General features: G+C 44.1%; 1 protein-coding gene across 4 annotated transcripts in view; it reads left to right on the forward strand.

Annotated features, from left to right (window-relative positions):
• The window catches only part of shtn1 (shootin 1), a 29,932-nt gene that overhangs the window by 8,135 nt on the left and 9,714 nt on the right, over positions 1-12,083 (forward strand). For all 4 annotated transcript variants that reach the window (XM_083650901.1, XM_083650902.1, XM_083650903.1 and 1 more), the window contains 9 exons: positions 179-273; positions 5,245-5,419; positions 5,730-5,827; positions 6,093-6,174; positions 6,601-6,695; positions 8,423-8,569; positions 8,975-9,128; positions 9,941-10,058; positions 10,513-10,595. In XM_083650901.1, the coding sequence (XP_083507027.1) occupies positions 179-273; positions 5,245-5,419; positions 5,730-5,827; positions 6,093-6,174; positions 6,601-6,695; positions 8,423-8,569; positions 8,975-9,128; positions 9,941-10,058; positions 10,513-10,595 (1,047 nt within the window). The remainder of the gene's footprint in view (positions 1-178; positions 274-5,244; positions 5,420-5,729; positions 5,828-6,092; positions 6,175-6,600; positions 6,696-8,422; positions 8,570-8,974; positions 9,129-9,940; positions 10,059-10,512; positions 10,596-12,083) is intronic.

The raw sequence follows: 12,083 nt of genomic DNA on the forward strand, positions 1-12,083 counted from the left end.
GGCTCAGGAGCTGGTGGACAGTAGCCCTTACTGTTGCCCTGTTTCTTGTAGCCAGAAATGCAAGGCTTTGCCTCCCCGTACACTGTAACATCAAGGCCGATGACCTCTTAACTTAACTTAACTTAACTTCTTTGTCTTTTATGCTCCCCCCCCCCCCCCCTCTCTCTCTCCCTCCTAGTTTCCCACATGGTCATTGAGGAGGTCAACGTCATTCAAGAGAACCTGGAGATCGAGAGGACATGCAGGCAAAGTGTTGAAGCCCTGGCCTCCAAGGTGCGGTTCACCTTGAGAGAAATGTGTACAATAATGCCCGCAGATAATGTGCAATGTGCAATATGCAAGCGATCTGGATGATTTCCCTGGTACTGGCATTCACTAATACAATTCTAATCTTACTTCTAAAGCTCTGTTTACCGAAACGAGATAACCAAAAAGTTCAAATCAGATCCGACGCTTGAGATAGAACGGAATTTGTATAAAAGTGTACTGCTCACATTGATGATGGAATTCTGGCCAGTGCGTTCGTGTAATTGTCACCTCAGCACAAACACAACTTTTGTTATGACAGCAATCACCAGTAGCCTCTATTCTCTTCACTCAACTCTGGTACTTTTCCCCATATTTTTGGGTTTAAAATGGCCTTGGATTCTTTTGATTCAGAACACACTTTTTTGGAGTCCTTACCAAAATGCGAGTTGTGATTGAGAGTGGGGGAGCTTGGAACATAATGATTTTACAGCCCACTGGTGGCGGACTCATCACTGTCATCATTTCTCTTTCCATTTCTGGACAAAAGCCCTCGGAGTTCACCTGGCAGCACCAGAATTTTTGGGTGACAGGAGGCTGAGGGAGCAAAGGTGAACGCCAACTTTTATTTGTAGGACTTCCATTTTCTTCGCTTTCCATAGCACAAAATTACCATAATATATCTGGGGGAAGTTGATAAGTTTGTTAATCCATGCCAATGACTCAGGGTGCCAGGTGCTGAGATTTCTAGATTTCAAAAGCCATTTTCCGACTGTTTCCCCCAACCTGCCGGCATCCGCAACTGCGGACGGTGCCACCGGCGTCACGTGACATTTAAGCTATGAAGAAAACACCTCTCTCTCAACCCCCCCCCCAACAAAAAACAACAACAAACCCCCCCCCCCCATCAAAAAACAACAACAACCCCCCCCCCCCCAACAAAAAACAACAACAACCCCCCCCCAACAAAAAACAACAACAAACCCCCCCCCAACAAAAAACAACAACAAACCCCCCCCCAACAAAAAACAACAACAAACCCCCCCCCATCAAAAAACAACAACAACCCCCCCCCCAACAAAAAACAACAACAACCCCCCCCCCAACAAAACAAACAAACAACAACAACAAACCCCCCCTCCCACCTGTTGTTTTCCTTCTTCAAGCAGGCTTTAAGCAGGGTTAGTGCTGACCAAGCAAGCTAACTTGAAATAGAGATTGTGAGTTCCCAAACTCCACACAAACCACAATTATAAACACAAAGCTGCACCTTGTTATTGGCTCAATACAGTTGAAACTAAGATATTCCATTTAGCCACAGATTTAGCTACTACATCAACGAACTTCACATTTAGCTTTAGCTAATCGCTCCCCGGCCGCTAACATAAGTTCCTGTTGCCAAATCTCACAAGAGTGTGTTTCTGAGACAGAGACAGGTCTTGAACGAGTTAAATTTTCTCCTGATCTGTCTGTCTGATAAATGCCATTTTAGTGTCAGAATATTCTGAAGATATGTGGCTTCGGAGAACGGGCCGATTATTTACTTTCATGAATATCGGGGCGAAGGGATCTGTGATAATCTGAGATCACGTCGACTTTTCACATCGACTCCAATAGACTCAGACCTGCCGAAAATCTCTTAGTGGGCGTGTCGGTGGAAAGCCACGGGCAAAACACGCGTGCCAAAATGACAGGAAGTGAGTTGACGTTGGGCCGACTTGCTTGAAATCCCATCGTCTTTGATATGGGGGTGCGGGGGTGTCAGGGAAAATGGGTGCCGTGGTCTAAAAGGGTTGTGTTTGTTCCTTAGAATACACGGGCTAAAAGCTTGCTTCCTTGCAGTCTAAGCAGTAGCGGAGCGTACGCCGGGGCAGAGGGTGCGGCCGCCACGGGCCCACTCGTCAGGGGGGCCCATCAAAAAAAATTTTTTTTTTTTTTTTTTTTTTGCAGGCCAGGCCACCTGGCTGGCAACCTGTGTTTTTATTTTTCTTCTTCAGAACAAGCTTGTCTGTAAAGTGGCTTCACTGTAGTCTTTCTTGGACATAATATTACTTGGCTCAATGAGTGACAAATTGTGTTTTTGGATATAGGGGCTATCAGCTATTTTACAGTTGTGACTTAAAATGACTTTATTTAATAAAGTCAGTGGTGTGAGTCTGAGAGGAATTCAATCAATAGACAATAACATTGGTGTGTTTAAAATGAGATATTCCACTAAATATGGCTAAAACCGATTCAAACATGCAAAAAAGGCACATTTTTCTTCGCGGCCTGGCAGGCCCGGTTCTACGGGGGTGCAAAAGCATGCATTGCACCCGTATTTGTCTGCATGCTCAGTTAAAAAGTTTAAAAAAAATTTTTTTTTTTTTTTTTTTTTTATAAATGCTACAGCTGCACACTTACTGTTTAAACTTGAATTATAGTTGTTGTTTTTCTTTGTTCTTTGATGTGATTTTATGGCTTTTTGGCACCTATATGTAACCTTTTAAGGTTGAGATAATTGTATTATCATTATATGGTCCAAATATTTCAGTAAAGCACTTGAAACACTTGAAATATTCTTGCTTGGGTGGTATCATCTACTTGAAATGATGGTCAAATGCATTATTTTTAGTAAAATAACATGTCAAATTTTTGACCCCTATAGGAGTGGGCCCGGCCTTCGGCCGGGCATCTGCACCCCTTCCTATCTAGGATGCACCCCTAGTCATCTTGTTCTGGAACCGGCCCTGCGGCCTGGCCTGGCCTTCAAAAAAAAAAAAAAAAAAAAAAAAAAAAAAAATTTTTTTTTTTTTTTTGATGGGGCCCCCCTAAGAGCTTTGCCCCCTCTGGGCTGATAGGGTCGCTCCGCCCCTGAGTCTAAGTGACTACTCTCTTATCAGGCTTTATTTGATATCTGTAGTCCCTAGCTGTTTCTTCAATCTCATTGATATATTGGATATATAGAGGTTGAGAATCAGTGTCTATTAACTACACACATGCCTATCTTTCCCGATATATAGTTCTGTATATTGGCACTCACTGCTAGTAGGCTTAATGGTTGCACACTGACATGATAAGCATTGATTTAAACATATCCGAGAATATGACGTGGCCGGTTGATTCCGTTGCCTTGTGTTTTAAAAGCAACATCTTTGTTTACTATAAATCCACATGTACTGCCATAAGAATAGGGCTGGAGCGTGAGACCTTCTCTATTTTTGAGCAGAATGTAGACCTTTGTGTTAGCATTTCAGCAATATATAGCCCAGGCAAATTCACCACCGATCGACTCTGAAAGTGTCAGCATGGGTTTATTGCTCATTTACATTTAAATCAGACCCCAAAATATTTGGGAAGGTTTTACCACGGGAAGACAGACAAATTGAACTGTGCATTAATTTCCTTGCGCTCGCGACGATTGTAATTTGGCCTGCCAAATGTTGCCAAGGCCCAGTAAAAGAGAGGGAAAAGTTCTGTGCGATTCCTTAACTCCCCAACCGTTTGAATTAAGAAGCAATGATAGAGGGTGCAGGCAATTTGCAGCCATTCAAATCAGAACGCAGTCCTGAAGCTTGCCATTTACGATGACGTCTGATCAAAAGGAAGACGACGAGGCCGTGACTTTGTAATAGTGACCTCCGGAGAGTGCTGCTCGCCCAATGCCTTGATTCATATCGCTATGTCATTTTGCGCGTACATCTCTCATCAATCGTAGGTTCTTATCCAAAGCGTGTGATTCCATGTTATGTATTGTTGATTGCATTTCAGGGAAAGATGCACTCTGAAGGAGATCGTCAAAAGATGGGAATTGCTGCAATCCGCTCCCCACCAGGATGCCATTAATAAATGCCTCTTTTATGGCTTGCCTTTTCTATCCCCCTTTTCCCTCCTTCTCCAGGCACTTTTCCTCCTTGAGATGACATCAAGAAATATGCATAATTGCCATCCGCCTCCTTCCCATAAGCTTCGTTAGTGTTTTACTTAGTGCTGGTGTCCCTAATTGACACATAGGGCTGTCTTGATGATGGAACTTTTAGAAATGGAATGCCCATAGCGGCAGTTTAGTATGGACGCCTCATATAGAACTGATCAAATTGCATGGAATTTGCAGGGACAACGGCACATAAAAATACACACACATAAGAATAAGTGCAAATCGCCGCACGGCGATGCGAGGTTCAAATACACGCGTCCCATCGAAAAACTGTGATTACATCTAAAGGGAGAGATACTCCGTGCCTTTTTCCTTCGTCTCGTTCTGCTCCTCTAATGAGATGTCTGTTATTTGACACCTTCTCATTGCTTCTGCACATGTTCTTATTGCAGGGCCCAAGGATCAAAACAAACATCTCATCTCATCATCTGGCCCGCTTGTTGCTCCACCACCTCATTTGTTTGCCTTTTCCCACCGGCTTAATACAGACCACCCTCGTGACGATACAGATTTAAAACATGAAAGAACTATAAAATGCAGCTTCTATCACATTTTGTCGGAATACATGCATCAAGTATGCCATAAGTTGCACATTCAGCTGTCATTTCTGTGGCAATGCTATGTAATCTTGTATAAAAGTGTTGTGACTGTATTCGTCAGTCAAACTATGTTATTGTCATGGCTGTGTTTGTGTTTATGTTTGTTGTGTTTGTTTGTACTCAAATTGCTGTGAAATCGCTGTGAAATTATTTTGGTCTTCTGCTTTTGGAAAGTTTAGGCATACTTCTACAGCTTGCATGCCGGCCAGATCTCAGATCAGTCTTATAAAATAATTAATTTCAGTTGCTCTTGGTCAGTTTTCACCAGATTGTGTTACAGTAGGGGGGTGAGTGTCTTGTATTATTTGTACTAGAAATTGAGCGCGCTGCTGACTATGATTTTACTACAATATTTCTTTCGTGCGAATATCATTTTTTCTTTATATTTAAGGACAGTTTATTAAGTTGAAACCATATTGCAACTTTTCCTTGCCCTATCTTTCCTCCCCGCCTCCTCTATACCTCTGTCGCTCCGCCCTGCAGCTGAACCGTCAGAATCGCTCCCTGAAGAGGAAGAGCATGCTGCTGCTCTCCCACCTCGGCCCCGAGACCATCGCCGAGATCAACCTTGAGGATGAAGAAGGCGAGGAAGACGAAGAGGGTCTGCACGCAGCCGGCAAGGTCTGCCTGTCAGCGCAGTGTCAGGCCACCATGTCAGGTACAAGGTGTTCAAATCTTGCGCCGTTACAGTCAAAGTCACCCAAAGCACTAAGCACACTAGCAATACATGGTAGGAATAGAAAGGTAGGTACCAAGTAATCACAGCTTTAAAGAAGTAGGTAAACAATTCATTACTTCAAAAAAGGCTTTCTGCATTCACTGCCAAAAAATGATTCACTGCCACTTGAACAGGTAGAAAAGTAAGCACCACGGTCCCCCGCTGTCCTCCACTATTTCTTCATGGTTTTTTCCATCACGCTTCGCTTATCTTGCTGGAACTGGAATCAAATGTGTTTTCTTTGTATCAGAGCTGCGGAATAAGCTCGAAATGACACTGGATGAGGAAAGGCAAGCTGTCATCGATCTTGAGGCAGTAAGAGACCAACTCAGGGAATGCAGGGAAGAGGTGAGTATAAATATGATCTGGAGGTCAAACAGCTGAAGATACATTTATTTGTGGATTCTATGTATTCTTTTGATTCTATGAGATTCTGGGGGTTATTTTGCATTGTTACTTTGATCTTATCTCAAACACTGTAAATTTGCCCAGTGACTGTAATGCACCCAAATTGTCTTGATTTGAAAACTAGGGTTTTCATTTAAAGCAAGTGAGCTCTAATTGTTCCCCTCTTTTTAAAGTTGTTCTACTGTCTTTCTCTCTACCTGTGCAGCTGCTGAAGGAGAAACACGACAACACTGTTTTGATCGCCGAGACGCTGCGACAAAAGAAGCTCTTGGGCAAATATAACAGAGGTCAGCAGGAATGTTTTCACGTCCTGCACTCATCCCTCAGAGAGAAGAATGATATTAATCCTGCCAAGCAATTAAGAAACCAATTAGTCTGGACGCACCCTCGCAATGTAGCTAGATATATATTGATGGTGAAAAATGACAAGATACTGTCAAGATACTGAACCCCAAATTGCTCCTGATGGTGTGCCAGCACCCTGCGTGGCAGCTTGCCACCATCGGTGTGTGAATGGGTGAATGTACCTACTGATTGTAAAGCGCTTTGGATAAAAGCGCTATATAAATGCAGGCCATTTACCATTTTAGGCCATTTATGACACCAGTAGTACTTTTATCGTTAAAAAGGCCTAATATAATTGCCCCACTCTCCGCTGGTAAAGAGAATAGACAAAATGTGAAGATTGTGAAACCTGTTGTCTCTCTGTCCAGTGTCACAGTTTGCTGTGGAGGAATACCAGGTCTTAGAGGAGGACTTGAACCTGGAGAGGGACCTGAGGGCAGAGGCAGAAAAGTTTGCCAGAGACGTGAGATTCGTACCTTTCAGCCTGATTGTCCTGCTGTCACATCCTCACCGTTCACCTCACCAAATCATACATGCAGTCACATTTGCACTTGCATTGATTTGCTTCTAATTACATTTCTCGTCTTCAACGGCGAAATTCCCTGCTAAATGAATGGCTTATGCTTTGCACCCATTCAGTTGTTAGCTAATTGTTGAAATCCGAATTTCAGATCGCTTCTGATTTTGTCGTCTAATGTGCGCCGTGTGGTTCAGGACATTTGGAAGTAGATTAGAATATTCCTTATTTGTTTATTTGTTTGTATTTGTTTGGAATCCATTTGCATTCTTACCTGCTGCTCAGTGGACCACCACCTCCTGCCTGAAAAAGGATGTTTCACCGCTCCAATCAGACATTTTGAAATAAGCTTATGGCATGATGCCAATGAATCCATTTCCATAAAGGTAATGGTCAATTCATTACATTTCACCTTTGATTTGTAACCCAAATCACAACACTGTGTAGTGTCCAATAGGCTATTATGCATGTTTTCAGTAGTATGGTGCATTTTGCGCATGTCTCCCTAAAACAGACCAATGACCAGGCCGGGGTTACTTGACCCATAGAGACACTGCATGAAATAGGCCACGCCCATCACGGGGGAAAAGTTCTCCATTCACTTCCATACACCAGCGTCATTTTCCTTGAATTAAACATAGCTAAAAGCTGTTGTGTGGTGGGCCGCGCAGACAACAAATGCAAAAAATCGCCAATTAAAGTTTTTTTTGTACTCCCGAGCAAAACAAGGAAGCCATTGAGAATTGGCGAGAAGAAAAATGTGGCTCTGGATGTCAAGGAAGTAAGTTGGAGTGTTCATCTTCCGTATATATGATCTTTGTGTGCAACACGTGACCATGCACGCGACATAGGAGAACGCCAGGATTGGGGGGGAAGAGTTTTGGTTTCCCCCGTTTTGGGCGTGGTTTCTGAATGATGACGCGCTCCGCAATGCCTCTATATTCAACCCTTCTTTTGTCAACTCTCACCATGTCAGTCAACACTGGTGAATCCCTGGACATGACAATTCAGATACGACCTGTGTCACAACCCAGGAGAGATGCATAATAATTGACTCTGGAACTGGACATGGGTGGCGCGGACAACGCGTTGCATGTCACGTTCTACATTGTACTTGTGTGCTAGCTGAAACGCTACACCAGTGGGTCATTTCACTTCCACTTCCACTGCCTTGGTGACACAATTGGAGGCTTTTTGAACCGTGGCTACCCTCAGTGCGGAGCCATAGGTACACATATTGTAATTATCACCACAAGAGATAATGCCACCGACTACTATAACAGGAAAGGATGTAATCTTATTTATTAGTTTTACAGATGTTACGTATCGAGTTACCGTTCGTATCGAATGAGATTTGTTTGTCCCGCCGCGGGTGGTGCCATTCACACTGAAATGAACCCTTGTCCGCCCCATGTCCACCTCACCTCCCAAGCCGAGTCGGGCAACACGGGGTAACCCTGGGAATAACCCTGGCCGGACCTCGGTCTGAAAGGGGTATACTGTAAGATGCTGGAAGTGTGTTTCTGTGCTTCTTAGTTGCTGGCTGTTCATTCTGATTCACCTCCTTCTAACTTCTGTTTAAAGTGCCGTTTTACCCAGTAGTTTCCCAGTAGTGGTTTGCCGTAGTCCAGATGCTGGGATGAGGCTCTAACCTGTGTGCCCGTGTCCTTCAGATGCTGGTGGAGCAGAAGAAGCTGAACAGACAGAGTCAGATCCTGCTGCAGAGCTCCTCGCCCAGCCAGGCCCTGCAGGAAGCCCTCTGCCAGGTTACCACACTGACCCAGGAGCTGGAGGCACAGAGGCTGGAGCACCAGCACCAGGTCCGTTCATCCATACAACTGTTATATGAACTCGACATGACGTGTAGATCACGTCTACAGTTTGCCTTCTTTGGTCCAAACCATAGTAGAAAAGTTTGCTTTTTTGTGTTTGTGCATTTGCTTCATTTACCTTCTCTGGTGTTAAGAACACGTGAAGGTGAATATGAGCATCAGTCCAGACTGCAGTTTGCCCTCAGTTCATTTTTTGAGGAACATGAGGAACTGCTGGCCATGTAGTTGGTTTGGATTATGTTCTCAGCCTAGAATTGGCTTGTAAGATGGCCAAAACCTGAATCAGTTCAGGCATCTTGGTACTGGTATTTGGTGCCACCATTTGGTGTCACCTGGCCAGTTCTGCAACTGTGTGTGTGTGTGTGTGTTGTGGTCTGTCTGACCCTCCTCCAGATAAAGAAGATGGAGGAGAGCCTCCGGAGTAGCGAGACCCAGCAGACGCTGGCAGCGCTGAGACGCAAACTGGAACTCGTAGAAGAGGAGAAGAGGGAGTGCAGCGAGAAGTGTTCTAAGACCGAGGTGGAGGTCAAGGATCTGCGGTTTACTGGTGAGGAAATGTTTGGAACTGTAAGGAGAGGCCACATCGAGAGGCATTGTGCTGCGCGCTATACAGCAACGCCACTAAAGAGGGGACATTATGCACACAACAATCCTAGTAGGCCCTACTTGAGTCACGGCATGGCCCTGAGTTTTCTCTTCTTCACGATATCTTGTGCCGACAATACATTTAAACCGTCACAGCGGTCACGCGGGGGCGGCGCCTCGTGTGGGCGCGACGAGCGGGGAACTCTTTTGTCTGTCTGAAAAACTAAAGGTCTGTCGCTACCGCTCTCCGGTATGAGAAAGTCCTGAATATTCTTGGGCTAGCAAAGTTTCCTTTTGTGCCACACACGGATTTAAAGAACAACTCCACCCGAAAAACAATGCTGATTTATTTCGCACAGTGTCATTTGTGCATGAATGACATCACTGGTCCACAACTTTACTCAAATCAACTCTCAATAACTGTCAAACTACTGTGAATGAATGTCTACATTACAGCTTTTGGATATGCGTGCGAAATAAATCAGTATTGTTTTTCGGAGGAGTTATCCTTTAAGGCAACAAATTAAGTTTGTCTTGTAATAAAATGTGTTGCCTTAAATCCATGTGCTCCAGTATACTTTGGACCAAACTTATGAAGTCTCTGCCCTACCCTCAGCGCACCGGGGTTACTATTCCTTGTGAGTTGGTTGAAGTGCGTTCACTTTTTCCTTCATCTTACCTTTTCTGCTCCCGGCAGTTTCTGTATGTGTTGTGCCTATTGTAACTGGATGATGCTGTCTGTCTGTGTTACTCATCATGTCTGTGATTGGCTAGTGGAGGAACTCCAGAAGAAGCTGCAGGTGGCTATCAACCCTCCCCCTGCTCCGGCACCTCCACCTCCCCCACCACCTCCGCCTCCTCCACCCCCGGCACCCACCTCCAACCCTCTCAGGTTTGATGAGATGCAGTATCCGAGTGTCTCCAATACAATAACATAGTAATAGTATATCGAAAATGTATTATTATTATTAATTTTATTATTATTATTATACTTTTTGGGGGGACAGTTTTGCACAATCTGCCTTACTGCCGACCCTACATATAATACAACATATGCGATAATATCGTATATCACGATATCTGGGCGGGACCCTAACACGATATTTAAATTTGGATATCGGCAAAGCCTAGTTTAAATCAGAGACGTCACCACTCAGCAGTGAGACTAAACTGAGCTTGAACCGTTTGGCGGAGGTATGCGCTCTATAGTGCCCTCTAGTTGTTTCTGTAAGTCTTTAAAAAACACTAAAGCTTTCAGGAACAAGCAAGACCTTTTGGAGGCTATGAAAGTAACTGCCTTAATAATTACCAATACATCTCCATTTCCACTCTCCTTTCCCCTGAAGCTCCCTCTTGTCCATGATCCGCAAGAGAAGAGACGTCAGCGCTGAAATCCCACTAGTGGCCCAGGACTCAGCCAAGAAACCAGGTACAAAGCAAATCTGCACTCCGTACGCCAGTGGTGCCGGAAGCATCCTATTTCATAGTACGCACAAGCATTGTGTCTCAAACCCAATGTACACCAGATGCGGTACGGCACGGTGCAGATCGGGTAAAGATGCCGGAACAGACTCTCGCTCGTGTTAATAGATGGGTGATACAGTACATGCGGTACAGAAAAAATATGCACCTGTTGTATTTTTGTCGGATCCTGCATGCGTCTGACAGATTACATTGGTGTGGGTCTGTTCAGGCAGCATGCAATTTGAGGGGGGGGGGGGGGGGGGGGGGCAGTGCAAGCAGGGGGAGGACGGGGGGGGGGGGGGGGGGTGAAGGGTGGGAGAGCATGTGTGAATGGCGGGAGGTGGAGGGAGGAGAACGGGCACTGCAACAACAACAATAATAATCATAAATATAGCCGCAAGCGGCGATGCGGGGTCCAAGCTTCTGGTGACTTGGGGGTTATATGTCAGATAATATAGACACTGAATTGCACATTTAGTCAGAGTTGATAGGTGCACAAGTGTACCAAGTTTGCAAGTAATATGTAGTAAGTAGCAGTGGTGGTTGGTAAGCCAAATGGTGGCTGTCAAAGAGGCTTATTAAGCAATGGACTTTTTCTAGGCAAACTGTCATAATTTCAAATCCTAGCTTCCTGATAAGCTTAGATGTGTTAGCCATGAGTGGACAGCTTACTGAGGTGTTGCTTTTGTGGTGTTCCGAGTCCATTGGATGAAGATAGTGTGCTGCTTCTACTGTACACTTCTGATCATGGTTATAGATGTGCTCAGTGAGGAAAGGATTAAACAAACTGTTCCTGAATGGTGATCTAAGTAATTGGTTGTCACAATGAAAAGCCAATGCTTTTGTAGTAGTGGTGGTAGTCATAAATCTGGTCTGCATAAGCACAAGGCCAGAATTTGAACCATTTGTCTTGAAATTAATGTAAAATCCTAACTATTACTAGATACTCCACATGGTACATTCATAGTGTCTCTGTATAGATATAACAAGATTAATATTCAGGTTGTGTAAATCACCCTTTAAGTCAAACTGTTAGTGGCTTAATAGGTTATCAGTTAACAAGTTACTTGTCTGTTATTCAGATGTTTTAAAAGGGTAAGCTTGGGCACAGTGGACATCTACAAGTTGGCAATAAAAGTGTAAGCTCAAGGTTGACTAAAGGAGTTAGGATATAATGCATAAAAAACTGGGACAAAAGACAGCAAAGGAGGCAGATATATGATTCAAACAATAAGTTTTTATTGCAAATAATAGTTTTTATGAAATGAAAAACTTAAAATATATCAATCCATTTTGTCCTTGTGTGGGGCTGAGTTGGGGTTTCTGGACTGTGTGGAGGGACTGTCGAGTCTTGGAGTCAAGTCTGAGTCAGGGCTATGATTTGTCTATTATGTCAACTCAGATGTGATTGAGCATGAGGATAGCTTCTTCCATTTCGTCTGTAGTCATTTGA

The sequence above is a fragment of the Poromitra crassiceps genome (genome assembly GCF_964638095.1).
Source record: "Poromitra crassiceps genome assembly, chromosome: 14".
Taxonomy (NCBI): Eukaryota; Metazoa; Chordata; class Actinopteri; order Beryciformes; family Melamphaidae; genus Poromitra; species Poromitra crassiceps.